Here is a 22,131-nt window from a genome sequence, read left to right as displayed (position 1 = left end):
TAGGTCAGATAAATCCCTTGTCCAGAAGCTCACTGAGTTGGCTGGACAATTCCTGCATTTCAGTAGGAGCCAGACGATAGGGTGATTTAGCGAGAGGAGTTGCTCCTGGAACGAGGTCGATTCGAAATTCCACTTGTCTCTCCGGGGGTACTCCTGGAAGATCTTCAGGAAACACGTCTGGAAATTCACACGCTACCGGAATATCTTGAATGTTAGTCTCTTCCTTGGTTTTATCCACTATGTGAGCCAGAAATGCCGAATCCTTCTTTCGTAGGTGCTTTTGTGCCTTGATGCACGAGATGAGGCGAAGGTTCATGCTAGGTATGTCTCCGTAAATTACTAGGGTTTCGTGATTTGGGAGACGAAGACGAATGGCCTTTTCGTGGCACATAATTTCAGCATGGTGAGGGCTTAACCAGTCCATGCCAATAATCACATCAAAACTCCTAATTGATACAGGCATCAAGTCTACTCGAAAGACGTGTTGATTGAGGGTTAGGGTACATCCGATGTAGATTTCCCCAGTGGATTCGGTTTTCCCATTGGCCATTTCCACCATAAAGGTTTCATTTAGCTTTTGGGGCTGTTGTTTAATAAATGCTTAAACTTATCGCTTACGAAACTTCGCTCTGCTCCGGTGTCAAATAAGATGCATGCATAAGTGTGGTTTAGGGGAAACGTACCGGTAACAACAGAGGGGTCCTGAATAGCCTCACCCTGACCCATGGTCAGCATCCTTCCTGTTCCTCCGTTTCCTGAATTGTTGTTGTTAGGGCAGTCTCGGCGGAAATGCCCCATCCTTCCACACCCATAGCAGGTGTGGCTAGGTCCTGCATTTCTGCCGCCGGTGATGATGTTGTTGTTGTTGCGATGGTTGTTATTGTTGTTTCCCTGATTTTGGTTCTGGGGAGGGTAAGTCCTGCAGTACCTTGCAGTGTGTCCCCTTCGATTGCAACTGGTGCACTGAAAATCCTTGCATTCTCCATTATGATGGAGACTGCACTTATTGCACTTGGGAAGATTACCGGAATAAGGTCTTGAAGCATTTGAAGCAGCTGAGGCTGGAGCATGTGGTGCGGCTGGAACCGGTGCGGTGACAGCGTTAACCGCCACTGTCTGCTGCTTTTTAGAGGTCTCGGGGCCCTGGCGCCCCTTCCTCTTATTGTTCTTTCCCTTCTTGCCATCACCTTCCTTCTTTTTCTCAGCCTCTACTGGCTTCTCGCCCTTCTTGTTGTTATGGTCGTACAGCTTCTTTGCCAATCTTTTTGCACTGTCAAATGTTTCGGGGTTTGCAGCTATCACATTCCCTTGAATTGGTGATGTTAGTCCCCAGATGAATCGCTCAATCCTCTTTCCTTCCGAGGTGATCATACCCGGGCACAACAGAGACAGTTCACTAAATCTCGATATGTAGGCATCGATATTCGCATTCTGCACAGTGAGGTTCCATAGCTCTTGCTCCATCTTCTATATCTCCCCTCATGGGCAGTACTCAGCCATTAACATTTCTTTCATCTCTGCCCACGGCACAGAGTTGGCTACAGGGAGCGTCATGGCTTCCACATGTCTGTTCCACCAGGTGAGTGCTTGATCCACAAAAGTGCAGGCCGCGAACTTCACTTTCATCTGCTCAGGGCAATCGCATATCTCGAATACCGATTCCACCTTCTCAATCCATCGCTTCAGAGTGATCACTCCTCCAGTGTCATTAAAAGTTCGTGGTTTGGCGTTCGTAAAGTCCTTGTAGGTACATGTTTTGGTAGGTCCTTGATTCATCCCGTTGTTCGAACTCCCTGCCCCTTGCCCGTTGCCTCCTCCATTATTCCCCTGATGGAGTTGTGCCATAGCTGCGGTGACTGCAGCAGACACGGCTGCCTGGAATGCAGTGGAGTCAACTACGGGTGAGGTTGGTCCAGGGTTTCCGCGAGTAGGTCGGCGAGGCATCTTTCTGTCATGAAACGGAAAGATGTTGAGTGTTTGGGGTTTCTGGAAGGTTTTGACCCTACTGACTAGGTGCAATGTACGTACTAAAACATTCCTATCATCCAACATACAATCATAGATTTCTCAACACATAGCAATTTGTAATATCATAACAAGGCACGTAAAAGTTTATTAATATTATCCGCATTTAATATATGAAAATTTTGCTCGTAAGAGCATACATGAGTGACACTAGTTTGACAGCATAACGGCTCTATGAGTAGTGTAGTCACTTAAACATAGAGTCAGGGGTACATAGCATAGTTCCTAACGACCTACTAAGATAAGCCTAACCCTAGTCGCGATGGGCTGCGTATGGAGGTGGTGCCGAGGATGTGGATGCTCCCTGAAGACGGGCCACCAATCATTCAGCGTCCTGAAGTCGAGACTCCCACCTTACCTGCCTCATGTGAAACTCCCGAAGGACGTCACGTGTCTCCTGTTCCGCACGCTCAACCCTAGTCCACAGCTGGCGTACCTGATCAGTAGTGCCCTGAGCAAGATCGTCGGTGTCCCGTAATCATCTCACCATGACCGGTAGGGCTCGGTCGGCCGGTCCTCCGTCCCTCAGGTCAAAGAACTCACGTGACATGCCGAACGGAGGTCGTTGTCCCTGATGTCTGCTCCATCTCCAAAGATCACTACCCTAAGGAGGGGTAGGACCAGTGGGGCCCACACGGTAAGCAGGCACCCTGATCGGGTAAGGGGGGTTGATGACTTCGGACTCTGCGTCCGAATCACCTCCTTCGCTGTCAACGGGTTCCTCTTCGAAATTCTCTTCGTCTTCTTCGGGTTCGGTAGGCTCGCCCTCGTCTAGCCACCCATTGTTTCCCTGGTTAGGGAAGTAGGGATCTCCGGGATGATGGAAACCAGCCATGCTGTCTGCGAGAGTGTGTAAATGCGCTAACATTATTCCTAAGGTGCCACAACTATTGCATAAGCTAAACAGACGTTCTCTTTTTGGTGCTAAAAGGGTATAGTTTTAGGTTCCCTAGCTATCCCGATCTCATCAAAACGTGTGTTAGTTATACTTTGGAGAGAATGTAGTTGATCAGGCTACATCCACTCCTTGGTACCACTAAGAACAGTCCTGAATTAACCGAGATACTAGCATTCTTTTGTTTGGTTCGGCGTTATGTTCTTATTCCTAATGCAAGCAAGGGTGTTTTATTTACTCGTTTTGTTCAGAGTTATGTTAGTCCCTCTTTGTGGTTTATAGTTGCATATCAATGTGTGGCTAGATATGCTAGTTCACTATAAACAAAGCTTTGATACCAACCTGTCACACCCCCGAACCAGACGGCGGAAACGTCCGAGGGCTGTCGTGACTTAATTGAATACCATAACATTGAATATATATGAAACATAACATCATTCGTCACCATGCATTAATATAGTACAACTGATAAAGTTTACACTGAGTACATTGTTTTAGCATTACATTCCCAAAAATAAATTGTTCGGTTCATAGATAACAAACTGCAAGCCATCACTGAGTACATTTTCCTTCGGTTTACTTGTTACCTGAGAATACAAGTATTTTGAAAAACATCAACATATGAAATGTTGGTGAGTTCATAAGCGGTATTTGAAAAGCAACGTTTTGTATTGTTTTGAAAAACTACCAGAAAATCCGATATTTTCTGAAAAGAGTTTATGAAAAAAAAAAAGTTTGTGAAGATCCATAAGTATGCTTGTTTGTTTCTATAGTTGTAAAAATTGTTCATTAAACTTGTGTACATTTCGAAACCGTATGTATTGAAAAACCCTAGGAAAACCCGATGTTTTCCTAACACTTTGAATTCCATGTAGTTGTTGTACTATCGCGGCGTGTGAAGCATTGATTCCAGGCGACGTCGGATTATTGCGCATGGTGAATTGCTATAAACACGCGTTACACAAACGACCAGTTTACAACTATACTAACGATCCCGTAGGCGTCGTCCGTACTATTCACGTAATCCAACCGCCCTGACTTCTTGTAGTCCCACATCCGAAGAGAAAGAGGGCACGAAGACCTCGATAACTCCGTTAGTCGGTTGGGGATAAAAGAGTGCGAAGGGCCCTTGACCCGACTCGCATTTGAATAAATGACTTTACTAGCAGTACCAAAGGACCCTTGGGGACCAATAGTATAAAAGCCATTGAAAGTCCTTTTACGCTGTGTTGGATCATGTAAGACCCAACAACTCGTAAGGTTGAAGTCTTCGGGCCTAAAGATCAGGTCATCGGGCTAGCTAGGCCCAACAAACAAGATTTTACACTTTTGGGCCCAAAGGTGGTGCGTCGACGTCTGTGCACTCTCACGTGTGTATTGAATTCCCAAATTTTCCGTGTATGAGTCGAGTTATCGTCGTGTTAGTAGTTTCGGGTTTGTTATTGATTCGAGACCGAATCAATTCGTTTGATAACGATTTTTGGCGTTGTTGTGTAATATAATTCGTCGGTAGTCGCAGTGCCAGTGTTTGATCACAACGGATGTATTGAATTAACATTGCAACTTTTCTGTTACAGCCCCTCTTTTTGTTGTAAATTTACTTTTTCACCCCTTTGAATAAATAAATTTCCGGTTTAGTCCTTAAACCATTTTTCTTGACATTTTAACACCAAAACTCATTAAGATTGATATTTTTCAGAATATTTTTAGTTGAAAACAGTTTTAGTCCCTGAAAATACAGTTTTCTCGGTTGTAACCCCTCTTTTTTGCAGTTTTTACACTTTTGGTCCAAATTGGAAAATTTTTGCAACTTTGGTCCTTTTTAATTATGAAAAGCATTTTTAACCTTTGAAAAGGACTTAGAACACTAATAGTCCACTGTTTTACCAAAAAACACAGTTTCATCCCTCCAAAACAGAAAATTTCGCATATTGGGCCCTATTGGGCCGAAAATGTCATTTTTAGCCCATTAAGCTTGAAATTTATATTTTTAGTCCTCCAAATGGATATATTTCCAAAAAATATTTTATAGAAACTGTTTTGACTCCTCTCATCCATTAGAATTCATAATATGTCAATTTGGGCCCCTTTAACTTTATTTTTTTTAACATTTTGTGTCCAAAAAAATGAGTTTTTAGCCCAAAGAAGATGTTATCAAGTCACTTAGCAATTTTTCTTGGAATACTTGGTATGTAATAATATAATTTATGCTAGTATCATCTAACATAACATATATCTCGAATTTTAGGGGCTTATGGCTAGATCCAACATCATAATCACACAAAAACACACATATAAGCATAGAAATCATACAAGACATACAAAACACATATAGATCTACACTTTCACTTGTATTCACCCCCACCCCCCCCCCCCACAAAACTTATAAAACAGAAAATAGGGAGTATGAAGCTCACCTTAGGATGTGGTTTCGGTTTTTGAAGAAAAGATGGAAGAGAGTTTGGTGATTTTCGGCCTTAGCAACCCTTTGATGATGATCTCGACTTTGAGATGATTCTAGGAGCATGATTACCACAAATGTTTAAGAGAAAGGATCTAATCATGAGAAAAGAGTTATAAAATTCTTAGATATGTGTAGCTTACCAAGAAGTGATGATATTTCCTTGAAATCCTCTTGATGCACAAGCAAAATTTCGAGATTTTTGAATGGAGAGGAAGGATGATTTCTTGAGTAATATAGAGAGAGTTTGTGAGGTGTGTGTGTGTGTGTGTTACTCACGGCCGAAACAAGAAGAGGGAGGGAGAGAGAGAGTTGCATGGAGAAATGAGATTAGCATGGATGTTTGAGGGATATTAGCTTGGATAACCACCATATAATAATGAGGTGACATGCATTAAGTCAACCCTTCTCCTTTTCTTCTTGGATTTGGGCCTTGGGCCGAGAATTTGGATGGAAAAGGAAAGATTTGGGCTTTAATGCCCTCAAGCCCATATAGAAGTTAAGTTGGATGAGTTTTGACCTAAAAGAAATATAACTTTATTTTTACACTTTGTTGGGCTAGTTTAGGTTAATCATGGTTCAAAACTTTTAATTTATTTCATTCTAGGCCCAATATGGCCCAAAATGTTGAAATAAATTAATGTGGGTTCAATTAGAGCCCATTTAAGGGTTCTAAGCCCATGATAGTCAAATTGGAAGCTTATTGGTCCATTGAGTCCAATAAGGAAGTCCTAGTCCAAAATAGACCTAAACAAGAACTTCTAGGGTTTCCAATTGCTTGATGACTATTTGTAGTATTTGTATGATGTATTTGATTGAAGTTTTTGATGTCATAATAATAGGTATCTCACATGTTCTTAAGTTTTTGATTCAACATCTTACTTAAGTTTAGTGATTACAAGACACAAAATTTCTAGTTATGATAAATCCCATGGTTTTGAATCTATATCTAGTATGGGATGGTAATCCCATGGTTTTGAATCTATATCTAGTACGGGATGGTATTCCTATGGTTTTGAATCTATATCTAGTACGGGATGGTAATCCCATGGTTTTGAATCTATATCTAGTACGGGATGGTATTCCCATGGTTTTCAATCTATATCTAGTACGGGATAGTATTCCCATGACTTTCAATCTATAGTTTTGTGTATTAAAAACTATTTTATATCTAGTACGGGATAGTATTCCCATGGTTTTCAATCAATATTTCTATGTATTAAAAATATCTACTGCTGTACTGGATGGTAATTCCCAGTGGTTTTCAAAATATAGTTTTATGTATTAAACTATACACTGTGGTATTTAACTAAACTTTACTTTTAGGAAAATAAAGGTTTTTCCTGCGATAATTGAACTGTACATAAACGGATCGTAGAATAAACAGATAACTAAACTATACTTATAAGAAAATATGGGATTTACTTTTTTTTTGTTCATATGATATATATATATATATATATATATATATATATATATATGTATGTATAACACATGTAAATCTTTGTTTTCAGACAATGTAAATGAATCTATGTAATGTAAAGTTTTGTGTTTACTATGCTTACTATGTACATTGGTTGTGATATTCATGACGTCCTCCGCCCTGGAACGTTTCCGCCTTTGGTTTTGGGGTGTGACATCACACCCCAAAACTGAGAACGGAGGAAACATTCTGGGGCGGAGGACGTCATGTAATGTATCACAATAATGTAAAGTAGTAAACAAGCAACAACATCATCCATTGCATTAATAGTATAATTTTAATTACAAGTGTGTTCTTTCATAGTATAAGACAACATAATAAATAATCAAAATAAAAGAGGAGTCTTGATTTCTCCGTCTTCACAAAACCTGGTCGACGTACCTATCTATTTGTGACCTGAGAATACAAGTTATTTTGAAAGTGAGTATCAGCCAAAAAGCTGGTGAATTCATAAGTATTAATGTGTATTTGATTTGTAAAACTGGAAAGTAAAGACTTGTAAACATTTGGAGAAAAGTTTGTATAGGTATGAAAATATTTGTAAGTAGTTGAAAACGTTTGAAAACCCTAGAAAAATCCCTATGATTTCTACTAGTAACTATTTTGAATGTAGCCTTCTACCAAGACCCGGCTGTTTTGAAAGTAGCCTTCTACCAAGACCCGACTGTACACCTATTAATATTATTTTCTACCTCATCGATTATGTGAATGCAGCACATGGTAAAGGTATTAATAATATATTAACCGGATTTCTAATCCATTTGCAATTGTCGTATGCAACGTGTAAGTACTGTAGTATTTGTAATAAGTGACTACTGTGTACTAATTTTGCCTTAATTGAGGGTTAAGGCATAAGGTGATGGCTAGAACCCGTACTATACGCTCTCTATCAAAAGATTATGGGAACCAAACATAAACCTGCATTTCTGCAAGCCGTGAACATCCACATTACTATGATCATGTATACCCAATATATCTATCACAAAGTATTAGGATTCATTGGTATAGTTAGATCTTGAACTTGTTCCATGCTATAGCACCTTGTCATGTTAGTTCTGTTATCGTGTATTGTAAGCGTATTCATGTAAGCGTATTCATGTAAGCGTATCTATGTAAGCATATTCATGTAAGCGTATCTATGTAAACGTATTCATGAAAGCATATTTGTGTAAGCGTATTCATGTAAGCGTATCTATGTAAGCGTATTCATGTAAGCGTATCTATGTAAACTTATTCATACAACATGTAATGTATTAGTATAGACTCATGAATGAACCGACTCTTGTGTGATTCCTTGTACTTGGAATGGTAAGTAGTATCTCCTAACTATACCTATTATAGTTACTAGCAATATACGAGTATAACCGGAAGTATACCTTTTCTACCAAAGAAACTAAACTGACTAATAGAAACTTTATACCTATATATGCATACATGATATATAACTAATATTCAGACAACATTCGGATGAATAACCTATGCCCTAAGACCACATCCCAACGAGGAAAAGGAAACAAGGCGAGTTAGCCATCCTAAGTCCTTTAAACATTACTTATATAACTATACATATCTAGGCATGCATTTGACAATATAAAAGCATAAAAGAAGTTTTGTAAAACCTTTGAAAAGTTTAATACTAAGAAATGATGACTTTATGTATGTTTATAAAACGATTTGAAAGTATTTTATTTGATAAGACAGTTTAAGTATAAGGAAAACCTTTGTTTGAAAACACATTTGTAACAGAGTTTGAAAGGAAACTTACAGAATGTAAGACAGTTTGATAAAGAGTTTTAAACATGTAAAAACGTTTAAGAAAATCATTTGAAGAAATCTGTTTGGTAAAACAGTTACCGTATAGTAAATCCATTTGCATACTAGTTATTAATCACATTTGATTGATATAATAACTAAACATGTTTCAACATGTATTCCCCCCATAAAGCATTTAAAAACATTTAAAAGGTTAATTAAGGGGTATGAACTCACCTGCAGTGAGTGAATCGGATGGAAGTGTCGGACAAGTGCTTGGTGTCAAGTGAAGACTTAGACACACACAATGATCCTAATAACATATGAAGACATATGTATATATAATCAATGATTATAACTCTAATTAAACATGTATAAACATCCTAATGTGAGTAAAACACTTTGGTCAAAGTGTTAGGAGGCTATCGGGTTGCAACAAAGGAGTGCAAGGTCTTATATGGGAGTTTATGGTCAAGGGACCATACCTTAAGGAGTTTACGACCCAGGGGAGTTTACTCCTAGCCGTAAACTCTCAATTGGGTCACTAAATGAGGCTCAAATCTATAAAGACTTAAGTGGTTAGGTGTTCCAAGGCTTAAACAAGAGGTTGGGTGGGTTTAAGGTCCAAGAATGGCCTTGTATGGTGTTTACGGCCCTGGGACCACTTCCCCATGAGTTTATGGCCGTAAACTCATGGTATGAAGTACCAAATCGTGTATTGAATCCCTAGTTCAATGGTTTAAGGTTCTATGCTAATATCCAAGGCTTACTAAGGTGTTAGGGGCATCAAAACACCCTTAAAACAGATTTACGGCCCAAGAACATGTCTTGGCCGTAAATTCCTTGAATCCCATGATTCCTTTTGTTTTATAAGCCCTAAACATGTTAAACCTAGTGTACAATGAGTTAGAACAAGAGTACTTACGATCTAGGAGCTTGAATGGTCGTTTTTGGTCAAGAACACTAGTGTGTGTTCTTGGTGAAACTTTAAGATCTACAAAATGGAATCATTTCACGAATGAAATCATGTAAGATTACAAGTTTAAGCAAGATATCAACTAGTTAAGACAATAAGCTTACGAGATTTGAAGATCGGGGATGAAGATCGGGATGGCACTTGAGAGGATTTGGGCCAAGAGGAGGAAAGGAATGAACAAAATGGCCAGAACTTGAGCTTATAGGAGGAGTTTACGGCCCACATGGAGTTTACGGCCGTAAACTCCATGGTGGTGGCCGTGAACTCTTGGTCAAGGTGTTCCAGACTTGTTCTTTGAGCTATAGATTCAGTAGATAAACCCGACACTTATCCCTTAAGTGTACAAGGCTCAGAACGCTCAAATAAACTCCTAATTGTGCTAAAAGATAACAGCACTGAGTTTGACTTTTAATAAAGTGTTTGACTGAACTGGATGTAAATTTTTGGGTTGTCGCATCATCCCCCGTTAGAGGGAATTTCGTCCCGAAATTAGAATTTAGGTAAGGAGTAGGTATGAAAAATCGAGCAAGGAGGTGGAGATACTTTCTAATCGATTGGTTCTCGCGCTCACAAGTGAATTCGGGTCCTCGGTTGGTATCCCAACGAACCTTCACTAATGGGAGGCGGTTTTTCCTTGTTCTCCTGACCTCTCGGTCCATGATTACTACGGTTCTTCCACGAAGGCGAGGCTCTCGTTGATCTCGATCTCGTCGAGTGGGATTACGAGAGTCCTGACGAAAAGATACATTTTCAAGTTCGAGACGTGAAGGGTGAAATGTAAGTTACTAAGTTCGCGGTGTAGGTTGGGTTTGCGAGTTATAGGGCCGATTCAGGTAAGAATCTCGGAGGTCCTAACTCTCTTGGATTTAGCTCTCCACGCTTTCTGAAGCGTATCAAGCCTTCCCAGAGTGAGACTTCCAAAAGGATTTGGTATCTCACTTGGAATTCCAAGGTTTCTTCCTCTTTCTTTTCTTCTCAGTCAAGGGCCACTCCTTTCTGAGTCAAAGTCGTAAGAGGTTCTGTAATTCGCGAGGAGTTCCGAATGAACTCACGACGGTATGTCAGCGAGACCTAGAACTTGGCGAATTTCGTAAGCGTCTTTAGCGCTGGCAAATTCTCAATGGTTTTGATCTTTGGAAGGGTCCTCAAGAATTCCTACATCACTAATAGTGCGTCTTAGGAATTCGACTCTTCAATTCTAAAACTCGTATTTACAGAACTTCGCGTAAAGCTTCTCTGATCGTAATGTTTCCATGGTTCGTTGAAGATGCTCTTTATGATTTCATTCTTACTATGAGAGTAGATAAGTATGTCATTTACAAGGACAATGACGAACTGATCCAAGTAAGAATGGTGTACCCTATTCATTACGCTCATGAATACTACGGGCGTATTGGTCCAATCCGAGGGGTATCACTACGGACTCGTAGTGTCCATATCGAGTTTGGAAGATTTTCCTCGGGACATCCTTCACTGACACTCGTATCTGGTGATATTCGGATCTTGGGTCTATTTCTGAAAGGTAAATAGTTCCTTACGGTTGGTCAAATGACTCATCTATGTGAGGCAGAGGGTAATGATTTCTAATGGAAATCTTGTCGAGGTCTCTAAATTCGATGGACTTACGAAGCAATCTGTCTATCTTCTTGAAGAATAAGACCGGAGCTCTCAAAGGTGAGAAGCTTGGTCTTTTCATTCTGTTGCTGAGTAGTCGTTAAACTGTCCGGACGGTTCTTGTACTCCATGGGCATTAGACCGTAGGGCGATCTGGTTACATAAGTCGTATTGGGTTCTAAGTTTGTTCGCATGACGATGCGATCACTCGTAGTCTTGGACAGTCTCCGTCCTGAAGTTCATATTAGAATTCATACACGGTTCATCAATCGCAGTCTCGTGTATATGCGTCGTATATAATTAAGATTGAAAAGGTATTTGAATAACTAATTCTTCTTTAAGCTCACATCCCAACGAGGAAAAGAAGTTAAAGTGGAACCATCAATTCTAAACCTGTAGAACCTATGATTTCTACTAGTATAAAAAGTAGTCTTTTACCAGGACCTAAGTGTTTCGAAAGTAGCCTTCTACCATGACCCGACTGTTTTGAAAGTAACCTTCTACCAAGACCCGACTGTTTTGAAAGTAGCCTTCTACCAAGACCCGACTGTACGTCTATTAATATTATTTTCTACCTTATCGATTATGTGAATGCAGCACATGGTAAAGGTAATAATAATATATTAATCGGATTTCTAATCCATTTGCAATTGTCGTATGCAACGTGTAAGTACTGTAGTATTTGTAATAAGTGACTACTTTGTACTAATTTTGCCTTAATTGAGGGTTAAGGCATAATGTGATGGCTAGAACTCGTACTATACGCTGTCTATCAAGAGATTTTGGGAACGAACTTGTATTTCTGCAAGCCGTGAACATCCACATTACTATGATCATGTATACCCAATATAACTATCACAAAGTATTAGTGATTCATTAGTATAGTTAGATCCTGAACTTGTTCCATGCTATAGCACCTTGTCATGTTAGTTTTGTTATCGTGTATTGTAAGCGTATTCGTGTAAGCGTATCTATGTAAGCGTATTCATGTAAGCGTATCTATGTAAGCGTATTCATGTAAGCGTATCTATGTAAACGTATTCATACAACATGTAATGTATTAGTATAGACTCATGAATGAACTAAGTCTTGTGTGATTCCTTGTACTTAGAATGGTAAGTAGTATCTCCTAACTATACCTATTATAGTTACTAGCAATATACGAGTATAACCGAAAGTATACCTTTGCTACCCAAAGGTACTGAACTGACTAATGAAACCTTTATACCTATATATGCATACATGATATATAACTAATATTCAGACGACATTCGGACGAATAACCTATGCCCTAAGACCACATCCCAACGAGGAAAAGGAAACAAGGCGAGCTAGCCGTCCTAAGTCCTTTAAACATTACTTATATAACTATACATATCTAGGCATGCATTTGACAATATAAAAGCATAAAAGAAGTTTTGTAAAACCTTTGAAAAGTTTAATACTAAGAAATGATGACTTGATGTCAGTTTATAAAATGATTTGAAAGTATTTTGTTTGATAAGACAGTTTGAGTATAAGGAAAACCTTTGCTTGAAAACACATTTGTACCAGAGTTTGAAAGGAAACTTACAGAATGTAAGACATTTTGATAAAGAGTTTTAAACATGTAAAAACGTTTAAGAAAGTCATTTGAAGAAATCTGTTTGGTAAAACAGTTGCCGTATAGTAAATCCATTTGCATGCTAGTTATTAATCACATTTGATTGATATAATAACTAAACATGTTTCAACTTGTATTCCCCCCATAAAGCATTTAAAAACATTTAAAAGGTTAATTAAGGGGTATGAACTCACCTGCGGTGAGTGAATCGGATGGAAGTGTCGGACAAGTGCTTGGTGTCAAGTGAAGACTTAGACACACACAATGATCCTAATAACATATGAAGACATATTTATATATAATCAATGATTATAACTCTAATTAAACATGTATAAACATCCTAATGTGAGTAAAACACTTTGGTCAAAGTGTTAGGAGGCTATCGGGTTGCAACAAAGGAGTCCAAGGCCTAATATGGGAGTTTATGGTCAAGGGACCATACCTTAAGGAGTTTACGGACCAGGGGAGTTTACTCCTGGCCGTAAACTCTCAATTGGGTCACTAAATGAGGCTCAAAGCTATAAAGACTTAAGTGGTTAGGTGTTCCAAGGCTTAAACAAGAGGTTGGGTGGGTTTAAGGTCCAAGAATGGCCTTGTATGGTGTTTACGGCCATGGGACCACTTCCCCATGAGTTTACAGCCGTAAACTCATGGTATGAAGTACCAAATCGTGTATTGAAGTCCCTATTTCAATGGTGTAAGGTTCTATGCTAATATCCAAGGCTTACTAAGGTGTTAGGGGCATCAAAACACCCTAAAAACGGGTTTACGGCCCAAGAACATGTCTTGGCCGTAAAATCCTTGAATCCAATGATTCCTTTTGTTTTATAATCCCTACACATGTTAAACCTAGTGTACAATGAGTTAGAACAAGAGTAATTACGATCTAGGAGCTTGAATGGTCGTTTTTGGTCAAGAACACTAGTGTGTGTTCTTGGTGTTCTTGGTGAAACTTTAAGATCTACAAAATGGAATGATTTCACGGATGAAATCATGTAAGATTACAAGTTCAAGCAAGATATCAACTAGTTAAGACAATAAGCTTACGGGATTTGAAGATCGGGGACGAAGATCGGGGTGGTACTTGACAGGATTTGGGCCAAGAGGAGGAAAGGAATGAACAAAATGGCCAGAACTTGAGCTTATAGGAGGATTTTACGGCCCACATGGAGTTTACGGCCGTAAAATCCATGGTGGTGGCCGTGAACTCTTGGTCAAGGTGTTCCAGACTTGTTCTTTGAGCTATAGATTCAGCAGATAAACCCCGACACTTATCCCTTAAGTGTACAAGGCTTAGAACACTCAAATAAACTCCTAATTGTGCTAAAAGATAATAGCACTGAGTTTGACTTTTAATGAAGTGTTTGAATGAATTGGATGGAAAATTTCGGGTTGTCACACGCCTCCCAGTGCGACAGATGTAGCGCTCAGGACGCCGCTCCTGGCAAACCTGCACCAATAGCGAACAACCACTCACGGAGCATGATCTACCATTCGAAAGCCATCTTTCCCTACCAAACCTGAAAAGGTAGAAGGTACTGTCGGGGATCTATCCCTCCTGACCACAGGTATAAAAAGATCCTTTCTCCTCTAAGAGAAGGGATCGAAAAAATACAACCCTTAAACTCTTACCTAACATCTTTTCACCTTATCTCAAAGAGATCAACTGACTTGATCGTCGGAGCCTCGTTCCGGAACTGCCTCCCGGATGACGACTGACGATCTTGTTTTATTTGCTGTGATTCTCAGGCCCTTTATTTCCATCCCTCAAAGAGATGGAGTTAAGCCGAAGACATATGACAACAATTAGAGAATTATTTCTTGATAGCTCCTATAAAGATAGATCATTTACACACTAAAGCATACACATCAGGAAGTTTGGATTAGAAGGGAGTCAAAAGTCCAAGTTAACATGAAACATGTATATTCAAGGGAAAACTCCATAAAAGTCCTTATGTTTTGACATCATAATTGATTTAGTCCTTATATACTTAGTCGATACATATTTTATAAATTTTAAGGTATATATGGGTAGAATAATGTATTTTACATACGTATATTTCATGTATTTTCACTTAACTATGTTTATATAAATATTTATTTAAAATTAAAAAAATTCTTTTATAAATTGGTATTTTGCATACAAAAGTATTTTTTTTAAGAAAAGGTTTTTATATAGGTATTTTACATAAAAATGTGTTTTTTTAAATTATATAGAAAAAAGGGTTTTTATGTGAATATATATATATATATATATATATATATATATATATATATATATATGTATGTATGTATGTATATAGGGAGTGGTTCAAATGAGAACCACAAAAGATTAAGAACCCTAAGAACTCTCATTTCTTAAGTATATATGTCTGTGAATACTTATTAAATATGTTAAAAATCATGATATTTGTTTTTTTGGTAAGAAAATGGCAAAATCGTAATTTTTATAGTCTAATATTTTCATTTATACATCCATTAATATTTTAACATGCGATTTATATAAAATACAACTTAATACAGTCAATTTATAATTTAATATATAAAACTCACAACCTAATACAATCTATTTTATACTAATTTACATATTTAGAGATGTTAAACAAAACTCTATCACCACTACTACACGTTGTCATCAACCATCTATGCCCCCGTCACAGCCATCATTTATTCAAAATCATATCTATGTATAAAGTCATGTATCTACAATTTAAAATTTTCAATCACAGTTTAATAAGCATATTATATCACTCACTTTGAATTTAATGAAAACAATTTTCTAAAAACTAATACATTCTTACATACTTATATAACATAAAATTATATTCACAAGAAAATTAATACAAAAATTCATATATAATATTTTAACACAAAATTATGTAAAAAATTACAACTTAATATAGTCAATTTACAACTTAATACAATAAATTAGAGTGTAATACATAAAATTCACAACTTAATATAAAAAAATTCATAATTTAATACACAAAAATGTTATATATTTTTAACTTAAAACTTATAGTTATAACTTCATATAAAACATTCACAGTTGAATACACAAAAATGACAATTTAATACAATAAATTCATAGTTTAATACAATATATATATATATATATATATATATATATATATATATATATATATATTCACATTCATATTTCGTAAAACATATATTTATATGTTCACATCTGGAAGCATTTAAGTGTATTAAAATGTGGATTTATAGTGAGCTTAAATAATACATTCACAATTTAATAAACATATTGATTCGCTCATTTTGAATTTAATGCAAAATAATTATCTAAAAACTAATAGATTCTTACATACTTATACAACAAAAAATAAATTTATTCACAAGAAAATTAATACAAAAATTCATACACAAATCATTAATGTTTTAACACAAAATTATACTTAATATAGTCAATATACAACTTAATATACTAATTACAGTTTAATATACAAAATTCACAACTTAATATAACAAATTCATAATTTAATACACATAAATGTTATATATTCTTAACTTAAAACTTACATTTATAACTTCAGATAAAACATTCACAATTTAATACAGTCAATTCACACTTTACTACACAAAAGTGAAAGTTTAATACAATAAGTTCATAGTTTAATACACAAAAATTATATATATTCATATCCATATTTTCAACTTAAAACATATATTTATAACTTCATATCTTTAGACATTTATGTGTATTAAAATGTGAATTTATTTTATTAAGTTGTTAACAAAATTCACAGGTTAATATACAAAGTTCATAGTTTAATACACTGCATTCACATCTCATTTACATGTATAAAATTTAGATCTGGATAAAAAAAATCAAAATTCACAGTTTAATAAAATATTTCAGATACTAATTCAAAGCTTAATTAAATATTACAAACACTAAATTTTACAACTTAATGCCTCAAAAAATCAGAATTCATAGTATAATACACACTTCAAACCCTAATTCACATCTTAATACAAAAATTTAAACACTTATTCATAACTTAAAAAAAACTTACAGATCTCGTTAAAGCATTTGATCAAACACCTTGTGTGCATATTGTTTTCAAATCTAGTGTGATTTACATATCTGACTGCAGATCTAAAATGTTGATGGCAGTTGATGAGTTTTTCGGCAATCTGAGGTGAGGAGGTGGTGATAGTGGAAGAGATTTGATACGGTGGTGGAACCACCAATGGCCACCATGAAATGTTTCACACATACATGATCTATGCCTGGAATTACAGCAAACACATCAAATTTGATCAGATCTAACAAAATTTGAGAAATCGGTATGTTTTTTGCTTCAGATCTAAAAGGTTGATGGCAGTTGGTCAGTTTTCTAGTATCTTTGGCTTTAAATTTGAAAGGTTGATGGAGGCGAAATGATGTTTTTTGGTGCTTTGGAGATATCAAAGGTCGAAAGGTGGTCGAAAATAAAGCATAACTCACAGATCCGAAGTTATAGAAAGGAGACATCGACGATGAGGGAAGATCTGAATGTTGATGTTTTAGATCTGAAGTTAGCGATTCCAAATCTGAAGGTTGGCGGTCTTGGTTGCGAGGTCAACGTCGATGACAAGAGGTTGTAGTAAGGGTGATGAAAGCAGGTCTGAAGGCAAATGTTCTAGATCTGAAGACAAATGTTCTAGATCTGATCGGATTTGGACAGATCTGGACTAGGAACATCACCTAAAATGAAAAAACCCACCAGAATCCTTAAGATCTGTTGGAAGTCGTTGGAGAAGGGCGTAACGACAGTGATAATGAGTTTATCTGGTGGCAGGAGACAGCGACATGGCGGAGACGGTAGGTGGCGATGGTGGATAGTCGTCGAAGTTTGGTGGTGGCGATGTTGTACAGTCATCGTAGTTAGGTGATGGTGAATGTTGAAGAAAAAACAAGTGTTTGAAAGTTGAGAGAATTTGAAAACTTATGAGAGAGTGTTTGGTGAGAATGTTTAAAGTGATGTTAAATGATAAGAAAAAAATGTATATTAACCAAAATACCCAATGAAGTGGTTCTTAACCTTTTAAGGTTCTCATTTGATCTTTTATCTCTCTCTCTCTCTCTCTCTCTCTATATATATATATATATATATATATATATATATATATATATATATATATGATTTTTTTTCAACAAAGAAAACATATTCTAAACAAAATTTTGAAAAAAAAAAGATGTAAAAAACTAAATTTATGATGAAATTTGTAATCTAGGCCAAAAGTGTAATTTTTGAAATTGTGATGACTTGATGAAAGGATCAAAATAAATATAATTGTTAATTTTTAAGACGTAATTGAATAAAAAAACATACAAAAATTAAATCGATTATGAAGCCAAAATATAAGGACTATATAGAGTTTTCCCAATATTCAAATCAACATTTGGTAGGTAGGTTGAGGTAATTGTGTAATTTCATTTTGTTATTGTTGATGGGGATTAGACGTAATTAGTGATTCTTGATGTAATTATGGAATATTTATGTTAAAAATCATTTGTTAAAAAAATGGTGTCTAATGACAAATTAGGGTACTTAAGTGATGTTAACTCTAATATAACCATATACATAAAAAAAAATACTTTGAGCACGCATATAATAAATGAATCAATCACCAATAGTCTTTGCATGAACAAACACCATCAATGTAACGGTGAAACCTAGTTCTATCACGTACCACAATCTCAATTTCATAAACCTTGGAAGCTAGTTTCATGAAGTTATGACAATCTTCACATACTCTCAGATTCTTAATTATTCGTATACAATCTCCCCTTTTCCTTCTCACTAACCCATAACACAACGCCAACTTCTCACTGTGCCATAAAATCACCTTTTTCTTCTCTTCTTCCTCCAAATCAACCAAAACACTGCACATATTTGGAGTGTAACCCGCCACCTCTAACTCACTTACCACCTCATCTAACTTACCATATATCTCATCTACATCTTCATGATTTCGATCCGCTGTTAAAAACTCATGTAATTTACCATTCAATTCAATTCTACTACACCCTCGTTGCTTCAAGATTCCCTTATTTTGCATAACTTTCCTCATTTCCCCAACATTTTCCCATCTCTTTTCTTTGGCGTATATATTCGATAACAAAATATGGGCTCCATCATGATACGGGTCAAGCTCAAGAACACGGTTTGCTGCAAACTCACCGAGTTCAACCTCATTGTGGATCCGACAAGCAGCCATCAAGGAACCCCAGATGACAACATTTGGTGCCATGGGCATCTCCTCAATTACCTCAAGAGCTTCTCTAAGCATATTGGCTCGACCAAAAAGATCCACCATGCAACCGAAATGCTCACGTTTGGGTGTAATATTGTACTCGTTAACCATTGATGCGAACATTTTTTTACCCTCTTGGACTAAACCTCCATGGCTACAAGCATACAACAAAGCCACAAAAGTTACACCATTTGGGTGAACTTTTTGGAGTCTCATTTGATGGAATAGATCAAGAGCTTTTACAGCTTCTCCATGAACAGCATACGCTCCGATCATGGTGCTCCAGGTAATGACATTTCGCGTATGCATCCTTGCAAAGACTCCTCTGGCCCTCTCCAGGGCTCCACATTTGGCATACATGTCAATAAGTGCATTGTTCACCGCTAATATTTCACCAAATCGATTCTTGTCAACATACGATTGGATTTCGATTGCATGATCGAGAGCGCCTAGATGAGCACAAGCTGAAATCACACTCAGCATGGTGATCTGATCAGGTTTCAGTCCCGAATTTAGCAGTTGCTGAAACAATCCAAGGGCTTCCTGAGGCTGATCTCCCTCTGCATATCCAGAAATCATTGCACTCCAGCAAACCAAGTCTTTTTGAGGCATTTGATCGAACAGTTGGCGGGCGGCCTCGACCTGTCCGGTATTTGAATACCCAGTAATCATGGAAGTTGATACAACTATGTTCTTTGGGGACAGCTCTTTGAATAAACTCCCGGCCATGTCCATGGAGCCACAACCTGCATACATAATGATGAGTGCGCAATGCAGGTTGTAATCAATTACAACTTTGTTTTCAATGATAAACTCGTGAAATGCTTTCCCGAATTCTAGATTTCCAGCACGGCCACAAGCAGAGAGGATGGTTGAGAAGATCTTTTCATCTGGTTTTATGTTCGATCTTTTCATCTCCTCAATCAAGGGCAACACATTGCTGTAGCTCCCACTTGCGCAATAACTGTTGACAATTTACAAGTTTGAACAATTAGTAATTTCACTCTGATTCTAAAAGAGAAAGCAACAAAGGAGTCATACCCATTAATCATAATATCCCAAGCAACTATATCTCTGTGGGACATTTTATCAAACACCAACCGTGCATCTTCAATGTGTCGGGAGGCAGCATACATTGCAACCAAACCCGTCTGCACATACGGGTCCGACACAAAATCCATTTTTGTAGCGAACCCTTGAAGTTCCATCCCTTCATTTAACGCTGAAATTCTCGAGGACGCCTTGAGAAGCGGTGGCAAGCTAAAACTATCAATAACAAATCCTTGCTCCCTCATCTTGGCGTATGCTAGAAGCGCCTTTTCAGGGTTGCTGCTTCGAGAAAGTTGACGCAAGAATTTATTAGAGAGATGGGGTTCTGGGTTGTGCATTTGATGGAAGACGGATAGAGCGTAATCGAAGGACGGGGATGATAGGGTGCAAGCGGAGAGGATGAGTTTGATGAGGAGGGAATTGGAGCGGTCAAGGCCAGAGCGGAGGATTTGAGCGTGGACTTGCTTAAGGTGTGAAAGAGAGGAAGCAGCAGAGAGGGAGTTGAAGAGGTTTCGGTTGATGGTGGAAGGGACAATGGGTTGTGGGATGCTGGTCATGGCAATGGCATTCATCATGAATTAGATTTGCTTTTGGTTTAGAAAAGATAGCTCAAATTAATGAATTATTAACGCCGGTCGGCTTCTCATGCCCAGCCCCAGGGAGAAAGGATTAACATTGTCCCTACACCAAGTAATAAATGCAATAAAAGTCAGTTTAACGATTTAACATATCTATCTGAATTGTATAAAAAAAAAAAAAAACAAACAAACAAAATAACATTTTTATATGAAAAACATGAAATTAATCACAAAAAAGCATTGAAGTGAATCTATGCAAGGACAATTATGTTTAGGATCACAATGGTCTTTTTCTAATAATATGACTGTTTGTTGGAAGCATAATGCTTACAAAATAAACCATTAAACCTGGTTTTTCTTCTTAAAATAAAAAAATTAAACTAATATTATCAACATACTAAATACAAATGTATGTCAACAAAGTTGAGTGTTAATTCAAAACTTGAACATATACCTAGCTAGCAACGGATTTGTTTTTCTTGCCAAAGCAGAGGTATTTTAGCTGGCCAGGTTTTGAAAAGTTGACAATAAATAACAATTCCACATCAAAAGGTAACATATATTCCATATTTCGCTTATATTATTAAATCACGCTTAGAGGTTTAGCCGTTTAGAGCCAGCCAGATTAACTAATTAACAAACACAAAATTGCAAAGAATGGCCCTTATGATTATGTGGAAATTTTCATTTTGGGCCAAAAAGATTTGGACTAGCATTTATGGTCTAAAGGTTTTCGTTTTCTTACCACTTTGGTCCAATTTACTTTAAACATTTTGTAATGATGAATTTACCCTTGGTTTTTGTTTTTTTCAGTTTTATTTATTTATTTAAATACTTTTATAATTAAAAGAAAAATAAAAAAAGAAAATACAACTCTCTCTCTCTCTCTCTCTCTCTCTCTCATGTTATCCATCCAAGACCCATCTTCTTACCCTTCTTCTTCTTTGTCAAGAACACTCAAGAACATCGTCGCCACCATCACCGTTCGACCACCGTCCGCCACAACTACAGTCGACCACCACCACATTCTACCACCTCCATATCCACCTAAATCGAACACACATACACACACACACGGAATCAGAGGAACAGACACATGAGATCGATTTCTCATCCTGATGAACTTAAACCAAACTTTCCAGATTTGATTAACTCAAACAAATTTTCCAAAATTTCTAGATCTCATGAACTCGAACCAGGATTTTCAAAGCTACAATTCAAACTTTAGATCTATGATATTGGTAAACCCCTACCACATGTCTCTGTCTCTTTTACTGATCTATACACATACATACAAAGATGAACACAATAAATATCTACAAACCATATGAAGATTAGAACCAAATTCAACACAAACATACATATAAATCCCAGAATTAACTAGTAATTTCTCACCCACTCTTCCACCGACGAAGAAAAGAGGCTACCGA

The 22,131-nt window shown here is 37.1% G+C and overlaps 1 protein-coding gene across 1 annotated transcript; it reads right to left on the bottom strand.

The window, feature by feature from the left end:
• Positions 1-18,372: 18,372 nt before the first annotated feature.
• LOC145075066 (Pentatricopeptide repeat (PPR) superfamily protein) lies at positions 18,373-20,801 on the bottom strand. The gene is made up of 2 exons (XM_079021354.1): positions 20,115-20,801; positions 18,373-20,037 (listed from the first exon to the last, which is right to left on the bottom strand). Exons 1-2 carry the CDS (start codon positions 20,696-20,698, stop codon positions 18,444-18,446), a joined length of 2,178 nt encoding a protein of 725 aa, XP_078877480.1. The 5' UTR covers positions 20,699-20,801; the 3' UTR covers positions 18,373-18,443.
• Between the last annotated feature and the right edge of the window lie 1,330 nt (positions 20,802-22,131).

This window comes from Lactuca serriola, chromosome 9 (genome assembly GCF_051521515.1).
Source record: "Lactuca serriola cultivar US96UC23 chromosome 9, Lser_US96UC23_V15, whole genome shotgun sequence".
Lineage (NCBI taxonomy): Eukaryota > Viridiplantae > Streptophyta > Magnoliopsida > Asterales > Asteraceae > Lactuca > Lactuca serriola.
This window is presented reverse-complemented; position numbering and strand designations above follow the sequence as displayed.

What these genes read in the sequence shown, in the direction of transcription:
- LOC145075066 (XM_079021354.1), bottom strand. Translation starts at nt 20,698, where the DNA reads ATGATGAATGCCATTGCCATGACCAGCATCCCACAACCCATTGTCCCT. An exon ending in TGGGATATTATGATTAATGG is followed by an intron (nt 20,038 to 20,114) that starts GTATGACTCCTT and finishes AATTGTCAACAG; the next exon opens with TTATTGCGCAAGTGGGAGCT.